Below are 20,643 nucleotides of genomic sequence, written 5' to 3' on the forward strand. Positions count from 1 at the left end.
CCGCTGCAAATAGATTTGTTATTTGCTAGGCCGAGATAAAAAAGCAAAAATCTCTTCCACACGAATTCGGTTTATTTTTTGTTTGGTCTATGAATTCTTTTTTTTTTTTTTGTTCGGAGGAAGGACATATATGTCATTTGGGTCCTAGTTTCGCTTCCCAGCGGCTTACCTAGCTCAATCATTTGGGCTAAATACCATGGGGAAAAAAATTGCGATTGAAAGGTTAAAATATCAGTAAGGAAGAGAGGCATAGGTTGTGGAAGGTCGTAGGTGGGTATCATGATGGTGGTTGCAGTAGAATGGAAAAATCCTGGGAAGGAAGGAGAGGGGAAGCTAAGGAAGGAGACAACGAGAAGTTAATTTTGTGTGTAAAAGATTAATTGAAAGATAAACTTTTACTAAGAGTTGTTTCGACATTTTGATAAAGAAAAGAACAAATAACCTTGGCTAGTGTTTGGAAAATACGTAAGCTGTAAGTGAGAAAAACTTTCTATAAGTAGGTGATAATAATGAACACTGTTACATTGAGTTGGAACTTGGAACTGCTATATATATTTCAACAACCTCTACCACCCTATAAGATTGAACCTAAAATGTTTTCTTTGACCTACGGAAGCATGAGTTTAGATAAATCAAAACAAAATGGCTTTCATCTATAAAGCCACTTGGTTTTCTAGGAGGTAAGATAGATTCATACTCACTTTCATGAGTTCATCTAAAAGGAACTTTTTCCTATTGTCTCCTTTAATAAATTCATCCACCACAACAATCTGGCATTGAAGAGAAGTAAAGGAGCAACAACATTTGCCTTTCCGAGTTTCACTGTTTCAGTGTTGTATTTGGTCAAAATCCAACTATATTTGGATATATGATTCTCAACAGCAGCAAGTGCCACCAAGAAAATAATGAAATCAATTATGATACATCTTATGGTAAACTTTCAGTTCCTTCAGTGTATAGCAACACCCAAGTGACGGTCTTTCAATGCCAACTTGGTCCATTCAACTGACAAAATTGATGGCATCAACTGCTACCTAAGGACTAAGTTGATGCCTCCTATAAATAAAGAACAAAAATGATGCTGAGTATACAAGTTTAGAGGAGAAAAACAGCACAATCATTCAAGGTAAAATTTCAGATAAAGGGGTGCATGCGGCCTGCTGCCATTTGAGAAGGGTTGATAAATAATCCCCCAAATCGTCATTCTCTTCCTCATTAACTTCTGTCGGTATAAAATACCAATCCCATTTAGTACTGTCTATAGCCACATGCCCACACCAAATATGAATGAATGTTCAACATGGTGATTCCATGATGCAATAAACCTGCAATTCACACATGTCCTTTCAGGACCATGCTTGGACTTATATTACCAAAATCATGCAGAAACTCCTGCAAATTTTTCTTGTCCTTCCCGTAACTTCGCATTCATTTTGTTGCCAGTTCCTCATTTTCAGATAGAATCCTCTCCATGTCCTCAAGATATGACCACTTTTTCTTGGTATTCTTCTCATTCTTGACCTCCTGCTTAAACAAAAACGTAAAGGATGTTGATGATTAAATCATAAAATTGTACTTTAATAATTTAATTCTGGCAATTTATTCACTATTAGTTGTTATGCTTGTTCTCTGCAATAATTATAGGCTGAAGACAATGCCTTCTATTTATAACACTCGGATGTAATGTGTAAAACACAAGCATGTATTCACAGCAGTTGAAGTTTCTCTTAAAATCCTTACTTCCTCCGATGTTATTAAATAAAGTTAAGATGCAAAGGTGAAAAGAAACGATCAAACACTCCAGTTTCTTATTTGATTTCATAGTGACCTTATCATTTGCATTATATATTAACATCATAGTTGCTCATAAGAAGGAACAAACCTCATATTTCTGTAACAAAGATGTCCATAGAGATTTGCACTGCCCAGGACTTCTGCTGATCCCATTTGCCGACAAGTTCTGAGATACTTCTTCCCAAAGGGCCATCCTCCCCTTTACTACTTGGAATCGATCATGTAGTTCACCCCGCATATCAATCAGCTTCTTAATTTCCTCAGGTTTCCATTTATTTCTCTTTGCAGATTTTGAATATTTGGATTCTAAATTTGATGTTTCGGACATTTCTTCTTCAGACTCTTCAGAACTATCTTTCTTCAGTTGGGGCTTATTCTCCTTTTGAGGAACATAACCATTGTTAGCTTTGATTGACTTCTCAGCTGACGATGAATCGACGAATGACTTCCAAAATTCATCTTGATCCTCTGTTTCAGAAATATCATCATCATCTCCACTTGAGGTGGTAGTGTATTCTTCAGATGCTAATCCTTCAACACCTATATTACAAACGCACCAAATAATGGAACAAGGGAAAGAAAAACTGATATTTGAATATATGATACTAGGAAATTTACAGCAGAAGGATTTTACCATAAAACAGTCATTAACATCCTTGCACCAAATAAACAAAACAGATACATAAGGATTGGTTATATGCATGTAGGTCCATTGCATTCTGATTCATTTTACACAAACAGCAAAAAACATCACTCATAAATTTGCAGTCTCTTGTCAATTTAAGAAGCAGAACCCAAGATATACTTATTGCCGGCAGCTTAGACTTGCATACAAAATAATCTAATGAAACTTAGCAGTAAATGCATTTGAATATTTGATACCAAATTAATCCCTCATCATCAGATTTACAACAAAATAGGTATAATTTTAGAGCTAAGAGAAGTGAAACTGGGAACAAAATTGACTTCAAGATTATGCTGGTTTGGTAAGAAAATTGCTAGAATGAAAACATTAGGCACTTAATCTACATATAAAAATTACAATGACAATAGGAGAGTAGGTTAATGCAAGAAACCTAAGGAAGATATGCCAGTAATAATGCAACAATAGAGCCTTATCCCATTAGGTGGGATTCACAACAATAATAAAAATAAATGACATTAGCAACAAGAATACTTCTGAGTTAACATCAGCAAGAACAAGACTTATTCAAAAGAAGCATTCAAACACAAAATTAACAGGATATTTACATAAAGCGCATCTAGAGGCACAAGAGAATGTGAATAAAGCCTCCCCAATTTTATATGCATTTCAAATGTGCACTTGTTTACCTCTAATTTGCATTTTAGTGGAGTTATTTTCCTTCCCATGCCCATCTAACACTCTTCTCCATGTTGATATCCCATCCACATGGGCTTTGCCAGACAACTTTGTCTTTACCTCATCTTCAATAACAGCTGCAGGATTTTCTACAGCAATGGCAATAACTTCAGGCCGCTTTCCACTATACTTCCTCACCATTTTCCTCAGCACCTCAGACACAATTCTTTCCATGTGAGCCAGTGGACAGTTTACAGGGCAGCTTGAAAGGGCAGCATTCGCAGCTTTATGAAGTGCATCCATCAGCTTCCCTTGGTCAAGCCACAGGCATCTTGTAGTAATTCTTATCTTGCCTTTCAATGTGTTTCCAACTTGATCATCTAGATTTTGAGGGCGGAATATTTCCATGCTGAAATAGACAATAAATATTAGGTCACTAGACATCTTCTACTTAGCTTTGACTTACTTTATGACCTGAAAAACATACCTAACCACAATGATGCCATCTAATGCAATTCTCATTCTTTCATCAATAAGGAGATCATTCGATGTACCAAATGCTTTGTCACCATCACTATACTTCAACTGCATAAAAAGGGGGAAATTTTAAGAGTTATAGATGTTTTCTTAAAAAGAGTCCAGCAAAAAATGAAAACTTCCAACCTGCAAATTTTCTGTTCCAAGTGAAATGAAGCCATTAGAAAGGACTCTTCTATTTCTCAAATGTGAAACACCAAGCATCTCTCCATTCTTAACAACCTGGAGCATAATGACATGTTTATGTAAATCTAAATGCAAAAGGTCCCTAGCATCTCAGTCTCATCTATCATCTGATAAAGGTGAAACAACTCACAGTGGTGTGTCGAATGCCAGTGGACTTTCCAAGCAATTCATGTTCTTTCAAGAACAAGAGTTCCCCATGTATGGGAAGAAAATGCTGTGGTTTCACAATTCTAAGTACTTCTTCCTGCAGAAATAAATGTTCTCATCAATAACAGATCATAACAAAGACAAAGTCATGCAAATGCATGCATAATAAAACACATACATGGTACAATTAAATTGAGGATGCATAGGGGTAAAACAATTAATTTGGGAAGAAGAAGAAATTTTAAGGGGGAAGAAATATATAGAAAGAAGGAATAAATTGACCTCCAACAAAAACTTACCAATTCTCCGCGATACCCATGACCAGACGTGTGCAGATATTCATTCTTCCCCATAACTATTGTTGATCCAATTTCTGATATGCGGTTTAGCATGTCTGTAACACGGGACTCATTGCCAGGGATAACCTAATAGTGTCAAAAGAAGAGGACAGATTTACCACATTAATTTATATCTAATTTTTTTGAAACTATCTTCCTTTGGTGGAAAATGGATCAGACATGAACACAAGCAACATGCTCATGCAGAAAAATCTGAGGCTTGTTACAAGAATGGATTGAAATTTCAAAATAAAAGTTCAATTAGTGCATTAGCTGCAGAAGAATGATTTAGTTATATCAGGCATGCTCTAGTCAAATCAAACAGCAACCAACTGATTCTGAATTTTGTTATCTTACCTTAGCTGAATACAAAACAACATCTTCCTTTGTTAGTTTGAAAGAATGACTACTTCCATAAGACGCAAGATTCAAGGCCGCACGAGGTTCTGCCTGACACAAAAATACATATTTGTTCATATGCCATAAACTTGTCCAATTTCTTTATCAAACAAACTATGCACTACATAATCTTTAAAGGACTACACAGGCAACTTACTTGGGAGCCTGTTGTAACAATTAGCAAATCCTTTGGAGCATAAGCATCAATATCCTCCGCTTTAATCTATGTAAATTAGAAATATTGAAAGGTAGAATAATAGAGAATGAGACTTACAGAAGCTTAAAAATTTTAGGAACTCATAATTCTAAAAAGGTGGCAACAGGAAAAAAGGGGGAAAATTTTAGATATATCAGTAGAGTTATGCCAAAAGAAAGAAAACAATTATTTCAATGTTAATTACCAAAGTGGATGGATCAATTCGAGCCTTTCCATCTTTCCAAGCTGCATCTAAGTATGTCCTTAAAGACATGCCAACAAATACCTGATAGAATAGTTATAAAACAATAAAATTGTAACACTTCTAACAGTTGTTTATCTATTGGAGTAAATCAGAAAAAGAGAGAACCATGAACATACCAGCTTTCTACCAGTTAAATCAGCAGCAGCTTTGATGCTTCCCAGACGATGTATATTTGATGCAAACTGAGTCGTAATAACCCTTCCTTTAGCAGCTGAAATATGCCTCAACAATGCATCTGCCACGACAGATTCACTGGTTGTCCTTCCAGGTGAGAGTACATTTGTTGAATCGCTCATCATCTGAAAAGTAACGCCCAAATTTGCATCTATCTTTTCTCAACATTTAGGAAAAAGATAAGGGAGAGGCTACACATTGCTATAACCAAACACATGGCAGAAAATTAGAAGAAACCAGCATAGGTTAACAATTTAACATCAGTAAATCTACAACAAATATAGATGTACATTTATGGGTAAATGTAAAGAAAATTAGCCACTCAGTACCTAATCAACTAAAATCGCAATATGTAATGATCCCTATCAGGCCCATTCCTCTCCATCTCCACCACACTACCTCCATGATGTCAAGTCACATGGAGGAGTAAAGCTCAAAATTATATAGAAGTCATTTAGAAGATATTTGAATCTATTAATTTATTTCACTGCTGGTTGAGCATCACTCAACAGGTATCATCCCTAGTCTTTACCAGGGTGCTCTGCTAGTGTGGGCACCAGGGCTGGGAGGTTCCCACAGATCCATTTTCCAACAACTAATCCCTCCTTCAAAAATAAACTATTTATTTTACCAACTTCAGAAACATTCAATACACTAATACAGTGAAGGGAACCAAAATAAACCAAACTTGCCAAGCAAAATAGTGATTGCTATTTAAAATGCATATCTTGGAAAAGCCCAATAGTCTAAAAGTAGAATAAGGTTTCCCATTTGAACCAATTTCAACATAATACCGATCATGAAAACCATATTTACAATGAAAGGAACTGTATGCATCACTCGCAGATAAATGACAAGAAGTCAATGATTCAGATGACTCACCAATGTTACTCCTTCTTTAGAGAGCTCCTCTAGAGCTTCACGATCGAAAACTTTACCGTCTAATGGTGTTTCATCAATCTGTTGAATCAAATTGTTCAGCAATACAGGATTCAAGCCAGAATAACAAGACAAGGTGATGAGAAAAACAGTAAATTCTAACCTTCCAGTCCCCGGTGTGAAGAATAGTCCCATCAGAACAACGAAGTACTAAACCACAGCAATCAGGAATAGAATGGGTCACCGTGATTGGATCTATCTCAAAAGGCCCTGCCATAAACTTCTTCCTTGTTCTAAATACTTTGAGTCTGGATGGAACAAAAATACCATGTTCCTTCAAGCGTTTCTTAATAAGCTGTTAACAAGAGGAAAAGGAAGTTTCACTTCTTCTGAACTGATGAAAAAAATAACCAATTCAAGGAACAGAATTTCAATGAAAAAACTGTGCAACAAGTTTTTGTAATGATAAGTACCAATAGGGTGACATAAATGAAGAGTTGAAGAGGCAGGTAGCCAATTTCAAGATATGTTGACACTAGCATCTAATTTCTATTACTTCCTACTATACAACCTTACTATTTATTCACAAATGATGGAAATTAAACAACTGAAGAGCAGCACATTACCAATAAAGTAACAAGACTATATGTCTTCTTACCTCCATTGTGAAGGATGATGCAAAAATTGGCGTATGAGAATCCAATGCTGGGATGACCTGGTGATTATAGCAACAGTCAATAGTACAGCAGAAGTAAACACATGTTTAAAAAATTTGTTTTAATAAAAGCATGATCAATCAGAGAACTTATCCAAGGGGAGGGGAGGAGCATTATAAAATATAAAGTGGAGAGACATAAAAGAATAAGTAATCAACTAGTAAGAGAAACAAAACTAAGGACTGAAACTAGAAAAAAAGAAAGAGACAGGAAAAATGACCCTTCTATGTTTTACTTTAAGAAACAAATATATTTTGCTGGTCACTTGGTCATAGGATTTTCCCCAGCCCCACATCCTTCGGGTGTGCGACAACAATTGTGAGAGTCATAATACCCTAAAAAAGGCAATGTCCCCATCAAGTAAAAGAGTCACACATAGGAAAAGCGTCCAATCGACCATTACATCAGAAATATGTTAAAGCTTTTAAGAGAGTATACCATAGGTAGCAAGCATACCAAGATCCCTAATCCTTAAACATGCTACTAAACCAAAGTCATCAATCAAGGACCTAATGAACTTTGTGGTTGTATATTTCCCTTGAAGCTGATTGCATCACATTTGTATTATCCTAGTAGCAAAATTATCCAAGCTCTAGATTTTTTAATCAAACTGCAAGTTCCTATCTAGGTTAACCTTAAGTTCATTATGGAAGAATGCATCAAAAACTAGGTCATAGATATATCCCTCTACAAAAATGCAGAGACTTAGGGGAATATGTCAAAAATAACTAGTCAAGAAGGGTATTGTTCTTCACACCAGCAGTTCCATGGAGAAGGAAACATTACCCAAGGTAACGCACCGATATGATCTTCATGCCCATGTGTTATAACAACTGCCTCAATTTTGTGGCTCCATTTTTTTATGAATGTTGTATCGGGTATGATTTTTTGGACCCCAAGCTCATCATAGCTGAAATGTACAATCCAAATGTGAAACAAGATCAGTTGACTAATAAATAAAAGCAGAGCAGAGCAGAGCAAACAGTAACCATGCAGCAGAAATTTGATAGTGACCTTGAAGTGGAAATGGGATTTTAATATTTGAAATGAATTTCACTTTGGAACAGATTATTTGCTCTTAGCTGAAAGATTAAATTCCATGTCTGGATAGTGATTATGTATAAAGTTTTCCTTATACATGAATACATGATCGCCTATGTAACAATTCAGGCTTGTCCAGTTGGCTATGTGTGACTGTGAAAACATACAAAGAGGACACAGATTCCAGTAGCAACACTTACTCTGGAAACATGACACCAGCATCAATGAGAATGTAGCGGTCATAGTTACCAACAAGCATGCAATTCATTCCAATTTCACCTAATCCACCAATAGGAAGAACACGGATGGGTGGTCCATCGGATCCCTCATAAAATTGCTCCATCTTACGTTTAACAGAGTCTTCCATGCTCTTTCTTGGACCTTCTATTCTTCTTATTCGTTTTCTCGGTACTTCAGATCCAACATTATCTACATACATGAAACAAATAGAATAACACAACCATATGAATAATAAATAACATCCACCTGCAAAACAGTTGCCTCTGGTTCTGCGATGGAAGTAAAATGAAAGAAATTGAAACAAATCATTCAAGCAATACCTATATATATAGTTACGTCCGGGCTAATATTGTTCTCAAGCAACATGGACTCAACCGAATCTCTCAAACCTAATTCCTACTAGCTTACCACAAATCTAAACCTTTTCGAAGCGTGTTAAGGAGATGAATAAGTATCTTCAACAATGATTGCCTCAAAGCCCTTATATGGGACATTAGAAAAGCAACGGATGAAGTAAACATCCTATTACAAAATTTAAGACCTTAACTGGTAGAACACTAAACAGAACCAATTGCACACAATGCAGTAAGTCCAAGTTATTTAAAAAATATATAATTACATCACGTATACATATCTATCATGTACACCATATCATCCAATACTTCTGTAAAATAGTAAAAGTACAAAACTTTAAGCTGCCAATAACAAATGGAAAAAACTAGGAACACATTCTGATATCTGTACCAAGCACGAGAGAAGCTCAGAAAATAAAAAAAGCATAGAGAAACATGAAATGTAAAGCGAAATGGGAAAGGATTATAACCTGGGAGAGCAGAAGAGGGGAAAGAGCAAGAAAGGGAAGAAGAGCGTGTGGTGTAAGGGCGGTAACAGAGGGTGTGAGGGCACAATGAAAACGTGAAAGTGGCCATTTCTTCTTTCTATGAGGAAAACCGCAACGGGATGCAGCAGAGAGAGAAGAAAGAAAGAGAGTGCAACTTTGAAAGAACCCTAATGAGGAAGAACGGGAAATTAAAGGGTGGAGAGAGAGGAAGAAGAAGGGTTCAGGTGGGTGTGGGTGTTGGTGCTGCTCCAATTGTTTGGGTGCGTAGCGGGAAATATCTTTCGCTTATCAATTTGGTCATCAGTACTCGAAAATACAAACACGACACAAGTATTCTACCTCACTGCCAAGTGGCAGCCAATTATAACAACCTTAGTTTGTGGCAGCGAGGCTGAGATTGGAAGATGAGATTCTATTTGGTGGTTTAAGATAGAAATTAAATTTTAGTTTTAAGACACAAAATTTTAGTCTATTTAGTATTTTTTAAAAATAGTAATATAGGGAATTGAAATTTTTTGAAATAAAGATTAAAATTTCAATTTTTTTTAAAATATTTTTATTTAATTTTGACAATTTCTAATTTATTCTTATGTAAATAGAGAACACAAATAAATTAAAGAGAACACAAGCAAATTAGAATAAAGAGAAGGGAAAAAAAGAATAGACGATATAATAAAGAGTTATCGTTGCCGTCGTCGTCATCATGTTTGTGACAGAGGAGAAGGGGACAAATCATAGAGAAGGAAAACAGAAAGAGAAAAAAAGGAACAAGAACCAAAGAGAAGAAGAAGAGGAGGAGGAGAGAAAGAAGGTCGTTGCACTACCGTCGAACAAGAGAGGAAAAGACCGAGACGAAGGGAAGAAGAAAAAGAAAACTAGAGAAAAGGATTCTGAAGAGAGAGAAGAAGGTCGCAAAGAGACTTCTCCTCATCCTAGAGCACAACATTGGTCCAAAGTCTCCTCAAGTTGCAGTACGTATGAAAGTTGCGTCAAAAAATATGAAGAAATAAAGAGTTTATAATATGTACAATTTATAATTTAATATATTAAAATTTTGAGTTAGATGTAATATATTTTTATTTTATATTTTTTATTTGGTTCTTCATTTTTATTTATCCCTTTAATGTATTCTATTACTTAGTAATGTAGTAGTACTATATTTTTGTTCCGAGTGTAATCTAAAATTGGGTTGCTTTAAACTTGAACGTGAGGTCCAAATTTCTTTTGAAGCAGCGTCCGATTTTTACGAGTATCGAAGTGCCGCCATCCGAATTCCTCGTGAAGAGGGCAGGGGGATGGTACCTGCAAGGGACTCCGATACTTAAGTTAGCAAATGTTTTAGCAGGTTTTTAATAGATTAGGTTCGAAGTACACATGAGGGTGTCAGAATATTTATAATTGTAGGTGTAGAATCTGTAACCACTTTTATGAGTAGTTTCACCTTTGATGGTGGATAACCGTTTCCTTGGTGAGGAGGTTATTGAGATCTATTTTCTAAATGAAAGAAAGAAATTGTAGGAGTTAAGTTTAATTTGTTGAGTAGCTAAAGTCAAAGTTGGCGTCGTTGGGCCTGACCTCCATAAGGTCGGGTAGGTGCTTGTGGAAGCCTTTATATGTTATTGGACTTTTACTCACTTTGGACTAGGCTAAAACTTTGGGTCAGGGTATAAACAGTGTCCCTGCTTGAGACCAAACTTTATTAGGTCGGACTCAAGCATTTATAGGTCGAACTGGTCCTTTTATGGTGTTGGTTTATCACGTCGGATACACCGCCTTTCCAAGGATCAAGTTGAGTGCTCTACATGTTTGTGAATCTGAACCATTGCATCTTTTCATAATCATTTGCACGTTTTCTTACGGATACTTTGGTAACCGTGCACGTCATAAATGAAGGGGTAAATTTACCATTGTGCCCCTAGAGTCTTATAAATACTTAACTTCATTTCTCTTTCTTCTTTTTTCTTCTTCTTCTGACAAATTTTTCATTCTCTCTTAAGGACTTTTCATTTCACAATAACCCTACTTTCCTTTCAATATTTCTATATCTTAAATTTTTACTTTGGTTTTTTCATTCGTGCTTGCTTGAAGTCTTCTAAAACATTCGTGTATTGCCGTCACGTGCATTCCTTCAATGGTTCTTCCATTAAGGTTGGTCTTGCCTCTTTTGTTTTATTTTCTACACCTCTGTTTTTTGCTTAATAATGTGCTTCTGGTACTATCGTTCTTGATGTTTGTGTGAAAAATGGTTTTTTGTTGGCAGTTATCAATGATCTTTTAAAATTGTATCTTCATGGTTGTTCTGTAATTTAGCGTTCTTTTTCTTTCTTTGAAAATTATTTCTTTACTATGAATTTGTGTATTGAATGTGGGGCTTTGCTCTATGCCCCAAATGATGCCATTTTACCTAAAATGGCACCATTTCAAGCTCTAATAATGTGGTTTGATTGCTAAGTTCGCAAGAGGTTTTAAGAACTATGTTGTGTTGTTGAAGATGATCCGACCTCTTGCGAACTTGTCTGAATGTTTACTTTTATTTTTATGTTGTTGTACTGATAAACTCTATTTTTAGGGTTTATCTTGTGCTTAATTTAGTAGATTTTATCCATTATTCTCACACTTATTCATTTAATTCGCATGTTTTACATTTTCCTTCCTAATTTTGTAATATGAGTGAAAACATGCTTCTTTGGCCTTAAATTAGCTAATTTTAATCCTCTCTTATTACCATTCGATGCCGTGATATGTTTGCTGAGTGTTTTCAGAATTTATAGGGCAGGAATGGCTTGGAAGATAGAAAGGAAGCATGCAAAAGTGGAAGGAACACAAGAAATTGAGGTTTTGGGAAGCTAGCAGCGACGCGCACGCGTGGTATGACGCATACACGTGACCAAGTTTTTGATTCAGCGACGCATATGCGTGGGCGACACGTACGCGTGACAAAACGTCACGTGCTGCAGATATCAGAAAACGCTGGGGCGATTTCTGGACTAGTTTTGGCCCAGTTCCAAGCCCAAAAACACAGATTAGAGGCTGCAAAGTGGGGGAATCAAGGATGGACTTCTCATTATTCACATTAGTTAGGTTTAGATGTAGGTTTTTAAAGAGAGAGGCTCTCTCCTCTCTCTAGGTTTTAGGATTTCTAGTCTTATTTCTTCTTAGATTCAGATTTTCACCTTACTTTAATTTAGTTTTCCTTTACTCTTGTTTGTTCTAGCATCTTACTACTTCTAGTTTATTTGTTTTTGCTTCCGTTTGTTACTTCATTGTTGATGCAATCTTGCCCCTTTGATTAGATTAATGCAATTTATATTTTTATGTTATTATTCTTTCTTTAATTATTAGTTATTGTTGTCTTGGAATTGATATCTTAGATTTTATTATCTCTTATTAATTTTCTATGTTTTTATTCTGTGCATTCCAAGTGTTTGATAAAATGCTTGGGAGGATTTTAATTTAGATTTTTATGTTCTTAACTTAGATTGATTATTTAGAAACTCTTGAGTTATCAAAAGTCTTTTGTTGATTGGTAATTGAGACTTGCTAGTTGGCTTAGACTTCACTAAATCTAGTCTTATGTTAGGACTTGTGAATCTAAGCTGATTTTACTCACTTGTCTTACCTTCATTGTTAGAGGTTAACTAAGTGAAAGTAAAAGGCAATTACCATCACAATTGATGATGATAATGAGGATAGGAATTCCAATTCTCAATCCTTGCTAGGACTTTTCTTAATTTTTATTTTACTTCCTTGTTATTTACATTTTTTGTCTCCTATTTCAAAACCCCAAAAGATATAATCTCATAACCAATAATAAACTACACTTCCTTACAATTCCTTGAGAGACGACCCGAGATTTAAATACTTCGGTTAATTTTATTGGGTTTGCTTAAATGACAAACAATTTAAATTTGATTAAGGTTTAATTGTCAGTTTAGAACTATACTTACAACGCGCTTATTTTCGTGAAAAATATTTACCGACGATTTTTTCCCATCAATTTTTGGTGTCGTTGTCGGGGAATTGCAATTGTGTGCCTTATTATTAGTTATTGTGAATATTGTGAATATTTTTGCTTTTCGTTTCTTTGTTAGTTGTTTCTAGTTTTAGGAGTTTATTTTCATTATTTCTTACTAGTTTTTGTTTCTACTTTCTCTTGTTACTATGAATTCTCACTCCTTTGGCTATGAGTTTGGTTATAATCATGTTGTAGGAAGTGGAGATTACAATGAGGGCTTGCATCAAGGATGGGACAATCAAAGATGTGAGAAGCCACAAGGATTTGATCAACCCTCTTGGCAACAACCCTCTCCAATGTACTATGAGCAACAACCACTCCATGATGCATACCAAGACAATGGTTATGGTGGACCTCTTCGTGACAATCAACACCCACCACAATATACCTATGAACCTCCTCCTCAATATAGCCCACAACCATACTCACAAGCCCCATGTTACCAAACACCTCCATATGATCCCAACTCATATCCACTATACCAACCACCCTATGAACCATACGAGCCATACTTAGAGCCATCACCATTCCAACACAATCACTCCTAAGAACTACCACCTCAATATACACCACCTCCATATCCCTGTCATGATGAACCACTCTCTTTTCATGAACCCTTCCTCCCAAGCAATGAACCCTCATATCTACCCCCAATCTCCAATGGATGACACTCTTGGTGTTCTTCTTCAAGAGCAAAGAGAGATGCAAAGGACGACAGTAGAGTTCATAGCTACCTTGACTGAGGTAGTAGGTAATTTAGCTTCATTGCACTTCAACACTCAAAGTACCCCCATGGCTACATGTGGAGAATCTAATGAAGAGCGTAGCATGAAGGAGAGATTAGGAACTCCAGTGAAAAATGAGGAACGTGGCTTTGTATTGGAATAATTGGAGAAAGCCATACTTGTTGAAGAGGAAGAAGTGGTTGAAGACTTAGGAGATGCTGGACCTCCATGAAAATCTAGAGTTGTAGAGTATTTCTCCAAGAAGCTTGAAATTAATGTTGAGGAGGCTAGTGCACAACCTCCAAGGCATGTTCCGTATGAAGAATTGGATGGAATAGATCAAGAAGCGAGTTTCCTTGGTGATGATGACCATGAATCAAGCCATCCTAGTGATGAATGTGCATCCGCAAATGAACTCCTTGAGTTTGAAGAACCTTCTCCAATTGGGTTGAAGAATGATGTGGAGATGGAAGTATTCCAAAGGCGATGGATGGTAGTTGAATACACTTTGTCAAGATCGTTGGAGACTTCTCTATCTAGGTTGCCATATATTCCTTCATTTAGTGGGTAAAACTTATTTCTATTGGCTTTATTGTCCCACTTGAGTATGATATTCTTGAAACGGATGGCCAACTTAGGAGGCTTTGTGGAATGAAGCGTAAGAGAAGGATGTTTAGTGGTTAGAGTTACAAATCAAGACTCATCAAGGTTGATATTTCAAGAGTTAGATGCAAGGGTTGGACTGGTGATCACATGGGTGGATCCAAGAGAAGAGTTTGGTACTGCGTAGAGAATTCAGATTGCTTGCCACTTGGTAGGAACAATGATGATGCACTTCAAGACGGGTGTAGGAACAAGATTTGGGATCCCGACATACAAGAGGATCAACTTTAGGAGCTCAAAGCTTGTGAAGGATTTCATCAAGACTTGGTGAATTCACTTAGAGATGTTGGAGCTTATTGGAAGTCCAAGCATTGGTGGAAGTTTCAAGATAAGTTCAAGCACAAGCCACCATGACAAGGAGCTCACCAAATGTCCAACTTAAGGACTTTAACTAAAAGTGTTAGGTGAGAGACACCCCACCATGGTAAATTCTTTCTATTTTTCTTTTTATTTCTATTGGTAATAAGTTAAATTTTCATTTTTTTAGTTACGTTTATTTAGTATAAATTGTGGTTTTACTGGTTTAATCATGTTTGGAATTAATTTGATAGCTTGTTTTAAAAAAAAATGGGTGTGACGCGTACGCGTGACCCACGCGTACGCGTCGATGCGAATTTCGCTCTCTAGTTAAAAAGTTACAGAAAGTTGGGTTGAAACCGTGCGGGAGGGGTACCAGGCGCACAACCCAACCCATGCGTGCCATCGCTGACGTGTACTTGTCATTTTCAATTCTGGCCTCCCACGCGTAGACGTGACCGACGCGTACGCGTCATACAAAAATGCCACCCCAATGCAAAGTTACAAAAAGTTGTGCAAAAACGACACTAGAATTGTGTGTTACGCGTCTTCATGCGTACACGTCACCTTTATTTCTCTATACCCACGCGCAAGCATCAGTGATGCGTACGCGTAGATTTGAATCCACTAACCCCCCTCGAGAGAACCCTTTTCATTCGCGTAGCCCTAACCCTCAATCCCACCAACGTCTCTTTCTCTTCTTCCCCTCTTCCCTCCATTGAAGCACTCACCACCATCACCCTCACATTACCGCTCCAGTCCGGCGACCCTGAACCACCGCCGACCACCCCTCCCTCTCTTTCCTTTTCTCTTCTCTACCCCCTTCTTCTCTCTATCCCTCTTCTCTGTCCGTCCGCCCATCTTCTTCGCTGACACAAGCACCACCGCGGCCCCATTGCCGCCGGTGATCTCCACCACTCATCACCCATACTCTTCCATTCCTTTCTGCTTCAACCATCTCGCCTGATTCTTCAAACATTGCTCCTGAACCGCCTTTCCTCTACGGCTTTGCTTCTTCCTCTGCTTCCTGAGTTCAGCATCGCCGTTCTACCATCATCACCGTCATCAGTAGCCATCATCTCTGGGTTGGCACTTCTCTCTCCCCCTTCCAGTTTCCATCTCTGCTTCTACTTTAGAAACCCCTCCTGGGTTTTCCCTGTTCTTCCTTCTGCGTTCTTTCCATTCTGTTTAGTTGGTATAGTTAGCTTAGTTTAATTGCATTTTAGTTAGTTAGTTAGAATTGCATGTGGTTAGGTAGTTTTAGGATTTTGGTTAGTGGATTTAGGCCTGATTTTTGCCGCTGCTGCTGTCTGAAATGACTGATTTTCATTTGCTTTGTTGAGTGATGATAATGTGATATTCTGTACTACTCTACATGTTGCTGTTATTGCAAATTATGGTTCATGCTGCTATTTGGAACTGTTGCTGCTTCATTGATTTGCTTTGTGCTACACTAGCTTGATTGATGTTGCTGCGAAGTTGTATTACTGCCTTGTTCTCTTTGATGGCTTCTGCTTGATTCTAAATCGATTTGAATTTCATATAAGCTGAATGATTGTTGCTGTCCTATTCTGTATATATTGATGCCCCATTCATATGAATTCTTGTTCTTCATGATGATTGACATTTATGGAATTCATATGGATTGTTGATGCTGCTGTTTTAATCCGGGAACGCTCAATTTACTATCAAAATGCTATCAAATTTTTCTAAAATCTTTATGCTATTAATTTCCAATTGTGAACTGAATTTGGCACATTTTCACTTTATTCCTACTTGATTACTGGCAAATTCAATTCATGAATTGGTCGGCTAGCATTTCCGCCTCTTCTTTGCTTCCCTTTATCTGAATTTCATGACTGATGGCAACAAAGAGTTATTTGACAGATTTCTGTGTCAAATGGACCCTTGTTGATCAATTGCTTTTGATCCTCGTTTATGACTTTAACATTTGAAGTTAGGTTCCAAATTTTCTATCCTTCATGGTCACACTACAATTTTATTTCTCCTTAACCATTGACGTTGTTTCATAGACTTCCAATTTGGCCTAGTCTTATTCCTTGTTGTTTGAGGTTCTTTCAAGTTGTGCTTATTGGTGTCTTTTACTTTCATAAGTACGTATTTAATTCCTCCACACCAGTTTTTGCACTTAAGTGATCAAATACATTGATGATGACTTATCTTTATATTTTATGCCTTTGTGCCTTGCATATTTCATTATCAATGACTTGCATTGCCTGATATGAATGTGAGTTGCTTGTCATTTAGACTTTTTGGATGCTGTCTTGGTTAAAGACAATATTTGTTATGCTATTAACATTTAACTTCCTTACTTTTAACTTTTTGACTTTTCACTACATGTTTTTCACCCTTCTTTAAATTTTCCTTCTTAAACTAAATTTTTAACTATTCTTTTGATGCATAGCAATGTTGCTTCTTAAGGACCAAGAAAGTTGATTTCCTTTATACACAATTAATTGGAATGTGAATTCTGACTGATTTTGAATACTGTTCATACTCCCTTCCAAGTTAATCGTAACTTTAGTGACTCACTTCATATTTGAGCTTTAACTCCTTTGTTGTCTATCTTCTGTTGTTTTTCCTACATATTGTTTGCCTTTCTATTTCTATGCTTTGATTTGATAATCTGTACCCTGGAAATTCTATTCTTTAGGATGTCTAATAGGAAAGGGAAAGGCAAAGCCAAGGTCACCTCCAATAAGAGGAAAAGGCCGCAGCCATCCACTGAGCCAGCGACCTTAGGCCTATCTGAGCGAAAGCTTAATGAGAAGGACAAGGCTGACAAAGCTACGCCTTCTAACAAATCATATAAGTTTGCCAACCTATACTGTGAGCTTAGATTTCTGCACTTTGATAAGCGGAACCTCATTATGGAAAGGAAACTAGCTGTACCCTCCGATCTGAAGCAGTATACCGAGTGTCGGGTTGTGGAGAGGGGTTGGGTATTTCTAGACAGAGAGCTAGTGCGAGTGAACGAGTCTTGGGTGCGAGAGTTCTATTGTAATTTCTACCGAGTGACCCTTGATGCAATTCATCTCAGAGACAGGCAGATTCTGATTACAAAGGCTATTGAGTACATCCTCCACTTTCAGCCTAAGATCAGTAATAAGGATGCCTTCCATCAGGCTAAGGAGGATATTAAATGCATGAGTTTTGATTGGGACGCAGTGCATTGTACGATTACCCTTCCTGATGCCTCTTGGGAGCAAGGATCCAAGAAAGAGACTCCGAGAGGCATTAAGCTCGACTATCTGATGAAGGAAGCCAAGCTGTGGTAGCAGATCCTATGCACCTATGTCATGCCTAGTACCCATTCTACTAAGATCCAGGCCGATATAGTAGTTCTGATTTGGTGTGTCTTAGATGGGAAGGAGCTGTACCTTCCACGACTCATCAGGAGATATATGTACCGGTCCAATATCAGACGCAACCTGCCATTCCCTTGTTTGGTCACGCAGTTAGCTCACCAGGCTGAGGTACCCTGGGAGCAGGGCGATGATGCACCAGCCGTACACGGTAAGGAGAAGGCTATCCCTTGGGGTGACTGGTTTGGTGACCACCCAGTGGCCCGGTGCAGAGACCGAGCGGCCATAGCAGCAGCTATTGAGCTGACTACTTCTTCAGCTGCAGCAGGACCATCTACACCATCTCAATCAGCACATTCATCTGCATTACAGCTAGTCTACCACCTTGTGCAATGCCTCTTTGAGCGCATGGATTGGATGGAGTGGCGCTTGTTGCGACGTTATGAGCAGTCTGAGTGTGCAACAAGCGACGCTATGCACACTTGAAGCTGATTGTGACTTCGGGACGTACTGACATCCCCTCAGAGCCTGATACATCCTCGGAGCACTCTGAGGAGGAGGATGATAAGAAGGAGGAGGCCCAGAAGGCGGAAATCAGCATGGGATCCCTACAGAGTCACAGCACTTGCACAGTCATAGCCGACAGAGCCAGAGGCACATCCATCGATAGGCCACAATAGCGAGGCAAACATTGACCCCGCTCACCTGACTTGATTTGAGGAGCATCGAGGATGATGCTGTGATTTAAGTGTGGGGAGATCGCCGTCTTCGGCGGACTATATTTTGGTGAACCATTTTAGACTTTTGTTTTATTTTGCTTTATTTTGTTTTATTTTCAATACTTGCACATTTTCATTTTATTGTACTTTTGTTTATTTTTACTTTGTTGCATTTTGCACTTTGGCTTGTATATATCTTAGATTTTTAGTTTGAATTGCACTTTTAGTTTATTAGTTGTGATTTCGAAAAATGTGGATTATTGAGTTTAGTTTACCCTTTTGCATATGAGAATTTGGTTTGATTGAAAATAGGGAGTGAACTAAAAATTTTTGGCTTTTCATAATCACAACATTTCATTTAGTATATATATAATAATAAATGTTGGTCAATTTGTTGAAAATTTCAAAAAAATTATTTTTCTTAGAACGGGCATTTAAGATTCACATTGATTTGAGTTAAAACTTTTTAAAACTTGCATGATATAGTTTGGAATATGGGCTTTGAACTAAGAACACACAACCCGTGAGTTTTTTAACTTAATTGCATGGTTACATTATTTAACCATGATTTTTATTCTTGTGTGTTTTCTTCTCTATGATTGCAATCTTTAGTTTGTTTCATTCTATATGTCCATTATTTAGTGTATATTCATGCATTTATGTGATTGAGGTCATTATTTGATTATAGTTCACTTATCCCAAATAGCCCACCATTTCATTTACCTTTTTTTGCCAAATTAAGCCCTTTTTAACCCCCTTTTTGTTATTTACATTACCACATCACTAGCCTTAAGCAGAAAAGCAATTAATTGTCCTATTTGAATCTTTGGTTAGCTTAAGATAGTGAGTATGTGTCAAATAAGTGTGGGAAAATGTGAGAACTTTGGTTGATAAGAATGTGTTTTATTTTTATTGACAAATATTGAGAATTTGGGTGTATACTCGTGTGAAATTATAGAAACCATATGCATTGATGTATTATGCTTTCATATATATAGAAAAAAAAGAAAAAAAATAAAGAAATAAAAAAAGAGAAAAAGAAAAAGAGAAAATTGTTAAGTTCAATAAGAAAATTAATGCATATGTGATGGAATTAAAATTGATACATAAGTGTGTAAAAATATGCAAACGTGAGATTTTGGGTGGCTAAGCTTGACTTTAGAATTGTATAGAGTGTGTGTATGTGTTAGGTGAGAACTTAGGTTAGTCAAAGATTCATATAATAGTTCACTTGGCCATACATATATCCTCACCCTTACCTTAGCCCCATTACAACCTTGAAAAGCCCTCATGATATTTGCATTTGTATACTAGATAATTGTTGATTGGTTAGATGAAGAACAAATATTTAGAAAGCATGATTAGAGGAGATTTGAGTGGTTTAACCCCAAATATTTGAGTGATTAGAGTGTATATACACATCCAGAGAGGGCTCTGATAAACCCCATTTTTAGGGTTTACCTTGTATTGAATTTAGAGTATTTTGATAACCTTTTGTCACATTTAGCCTATGAATTAGCATGGTTTTGTTATCTCTCCCATATTTATGCTTAAGTGTAAAAACATGCTTTTTGAGCGTCATTTTGATGAATTCTAATTTCTCCTTGATTCCATAAGATGCCTTGATGTGTTTGCTAGTAATCTCAGGTTGAAATAGGCTAGACATGGATCAAAGGAACAAGGAAGGAAGCATGCAAGTGGAGAGAAGCACAAAAGACAAAGAATTGATCTCGGCCAAGCACGTGCACGCGCACAAGGCGCCCGCGCGCACATTGCAGAATCGACTAGGGACGCGCACGCGTACCGTGTGCGCACGCGTCGATG

General features: G+C 37.2%; 2 protein-coding genes across 3 annotated transcripts; one reads left to right on the forward strand and one right to left on the reverse strand.

The window, feature by feature from the left end:
- Positions 1–838: 838 nt before the first annotated feature.
- On the reverse strand, positions 839–9,411 carry LOC112805027 (ribonuclease J). Of its 2 annotated transcripts, none has more exons than XM_025847582.3 (17): positions 9,057–9,411; positions 8,194–8,422; positions 7,753–7,862; positions 6,895–6,951; positions 6,400–6,591; positions 6,240–6,317; positions 5,300–5,482; positions 5,124–5,204; positions 4,880–4,945; positions 4,681–4,773; positions 4,285–4,410; positions 3,969–4,082; positions 3,779–3,874; positions 3,603–3,700; positions 3,127–3,524; positions 1,883–2,334; positions 839–1,524 (listed from the first exon to the last, which is right to left on the reverse strand). In XM_025847582.3, exons 3-17 carry the CDS (start codon positions 7,771–7,773, stop codon positions 1,429–1,431), a joined length of 2,151 nt encoding a protein of 716 aa, XP_025703367.1. In that variant the 5' UTR covers positions 7,774–7,862; positions 8,194–8,422; positions 9,057–9,411; the 3' UTR covers positions 839–1,428. The 2 variants fall into 2 exon arrangements, with proteins under 2 accessions (XP_025703367.1, XP_025703366.1); XM_025847581.3 differs by having other exon boundaries at positions 7,739–7,862.
- A 6,237-nt stretch (positions 9,412–15,648) lies between these two features.
- Positions 15,649–18,234, forward strand: LOC140174066 (uncharacterized). The gene is made up of 2 exons (XM_072198575.1): positions 15,649–15,859; positions 17,449–18,234. Exon 2 carries the CDS (start codon positions 17,450–17,452, stop codon positions 18,071–18,073), a length of 624 nt encoding a protein of 207 aa, XP_072054676.1. The 5' UTR covers positions 15,649–15,859; position 17,449; the 3' UTR covers positions 18,074–18,234.
- Positions 18,235–20,643: the final 2,409 nt, after the last annotated feature.

Source organism: Arachis hypogaea, chromosome 1 (assembly GCF_003086295.3).
Source record: "Arachis hypogaea cultivar Tifrunner chromosome 1, arahy.Tifrunner.gnm2.J5K5, whole genome shotgun sequence".
Classification (NCBI taxonomy): domain Eukaryota; kingdom Viridiplantae; phylum Streptophyta; class Magnoliopsida; order Fabales; family Fabaceae; genus Arachis; species Arachis hypogaea.